At 39.8% G+C, this 2,500-nt stretch overlaps 1 protein-coding gene across 1 annotated transcript in view; it reads left to right on the top strand.

The window, feature by feature from the left end:
* Positions 1–2,500, top strand: part of col4a6 (collagen, type IV, alpha 6) — a 444,271-nt gene that overhangs the window by 145,954 nt on the left and 295,817 nt on the right. Inside the window, exons 30-31 of the mRNA XM_078291595.1 lie at positions 806–976; positions 1,917–2,060. Of these exons, the coding sequence (XP_078147721.1) occupies positions 806–976; positions 1,917–2,060 (315 nt within the window). The remainder of the gene's footprint in view (positions 1–805; positions 977–1,916; positions 2,061–2,500) is intronic.

Genomic DNA, 2,500 nt, shown 5'->3' with positions numbered 1-2,500 from the left:
TGATTTTATCTCGTTTCCAGACCTATCAAGCTTATTTTGTGATTTTTTTCAAAATTCAAATTATCTCACTGCACTGGCAGATAATCTTGCTGGTTTCAATAAATTTCACTTGATTCATGCCAATATGACTTCTTTCAAGAAATCATCATAAAACAATGAAGAAAATCTGGAAAGACAAGACAATTTCACTTTTACCAAGTAAATGTCCTGAAACAAGTTACATTCTCCTGGAAAAACAGTCAAATTTGTTGAAACCGGTCAAATTATCTGCCAGTGCAATAAGATGATTTCACAAAAAAAAAATCTTAAAATAAGCTTGATAAGTCTGATAAACTTGCTGTGAATGTATATCAATGCCAAGAGCTTGTTATAGTCATTTATCACCATGTAAACAGAATAGGGGATACATGAACCAATGTGACTGAGATAAATGTTGGAGTTGAGGTTATCTATGGAGCTGCGAGAAGCTTCTGATTGGCTGAAGTACGACTACACTCGCAAAAAAAAGAGACATAAGTAGGCTATTTGTTGGCTTCCAGACAGTCTTCTCTTGCTCTGTACGCATTACTGTATGTATATACTAATATTGAATTGATTGATTTATTGAATTGAATATGTGTATTTACATCAACTATGACGCATTTAGCAGAAAATATATTATATAAGGTTTTTCCCAGAGTTCCACACATCCCCGTTCAAAATGTAGAGTAAGCATCTGACAGCGTCTGACTAAATCTCTCTCACTCTTTCTTTCTGTCCATCCCTCCATCCGTCCATCCATCCTTCCATCCATCGACCCCTGTAGGTTTCCCCGGTCGGAGGGGAGCCAAAGGAGACTCGGGTTTCCCAGGGCCCGCCGGGATGAAGGGAACCCCAGGAGAGCCCGGTATCCCCGGGTCACCGGGGGCAAGAGGACCCCCCGGACTTCCAGGACCAGGAACCAGAGAGGGAATCCCCGGAATACCAGGAAGAAAGGGTAGGGGTGGAGCTGCTTACTTATTTGGTCTACCAGTCATAGTAGTTGATGGATTCCACCCATGCTGAAAATCTACCAGCATTTGGCAGGTGGCTGGTAATCATTTTCTACCTGGTCATAACCCATATTTTAAGAATCCAGGTTTTAGAGGTGGAAAGAGTCCTAGAATGTCCTGCTCAAGTAGAAGTACTGTTAGTTTGCTGATATTTTACTTAAGTAGAAGTAAAAGTGCTGGTGTAGAAATCTACTGAAGTAAAAGTAAAAAGTAGCTTTAATTTAAAATTAACTCAAAAATTAAAAGTTACTTTTTAGAAAAGAGAACGTTGTCAGCTGAGATCTTTTCCATGTGATTCTAAAAGGAGAGAGGACAGAGTTCAAACTAGATTCTTGTAATTGGAAAAATTGGAAATTACAAAATAAAGTGCACAAATAATGTAAAGCCAGATTCCTCTTCTCACTGTGAATGGATCCACAATTTGTCAATTTACATTGATCCAGTTTCTGTTGCTTATGGAGAGACACAAAATCTGTTCTCTGTAATGTGATTTAAAATGTAGCGAAGTACAATACTTCAGTCAAAACAAAAAAGTACACAAAAAGCGAATCAATTACAGAAATATGAGTAAATTTAATTAGTTACTTCCACCCTTGGTTTTAGATATTTAATTAAGTGCCAGCTAGAAAAGGCAAGGTGAATATACTGATTCTCAAAAGAAATCACACATTCAAACGATAGAGAATAGAGAAATGATAAAGAATTTCAGATTACTTATGGCGATGCAGAGTGACTTAATATTCAGTTCATGTAATCAGTCCCGTCCCGACTAATTGAGACGGTGTAGATTCACCCTATTTTTCAAAAAGTTCGTAGAAAAGTTTAATAGAAATAATGTGACATAATAAAAAATGTTTTGTCTCTGTGTGTTTTCCCTCCTATCAGGAGAGAGAGGGTTCCCAGGACTGGTGGGTTTCCCCGGACGACCAGGTGGTCCCGGTGGCCCGGGACGGTCCGGAGGGAAGGGGCTGCCTGGAGCGTCCGGAAGAGACGGAGTGCCCGGCGGTCCCGGATACCCCGGACAGAAAGGTACAGGCTCCAGAGCTGGAACAGGCCTTCATGCTCAGTTCTGAATTGCTGCTGATAACTGATGTGTTTGGATGACTGTTCAGTTGTATTCTAGGATGTGACTCCTATCTGACACCAGGACAGCGATGTTGAAAAGATGTGTGTGTGCAGAGTAACAAGACGTTCATTTTTGTACCTATGATTCTTTGTTTGTTCGTTTGTTTCGAACACATTTTGGTTACATTTGGTCCCGTTGAGCTTTGACTGAATTGAGGCGTCTCCCAAAATACCAATCAAGTCAGATCTTCACTTTCTTTCCATTGTCTTTTTGTCCTCCATGCTAACGCTGATCCAGCCAAGCTACCTAAAGTATGACAACTGTCTCAGGTGGATGACATAAGATTTATTTTATTGTCGTGGCAATATTGACAAATTCCAATTTTGGAGAGTTCAGAAGTTCA

Source organism: Centroberyx gerrardi, chromosome 23 (assembly GCF_048128805.1).
Source record: "Centroberyx gerrardi isolate f3 chromosome 23, fCenGer3.hap1.cur.20231027, whole genome shotgun sequence".
NCBI lineage: Eukaryota > Metazoa > Chordata > Actinopteri > Beryciformes > Berycidae > Centroberyx > Centroberyx gerrardi.
Note: the sequence above shows the minus strand (reverse complement) of the source record. Positions and strands in the feature narration are given on the sequence as shown.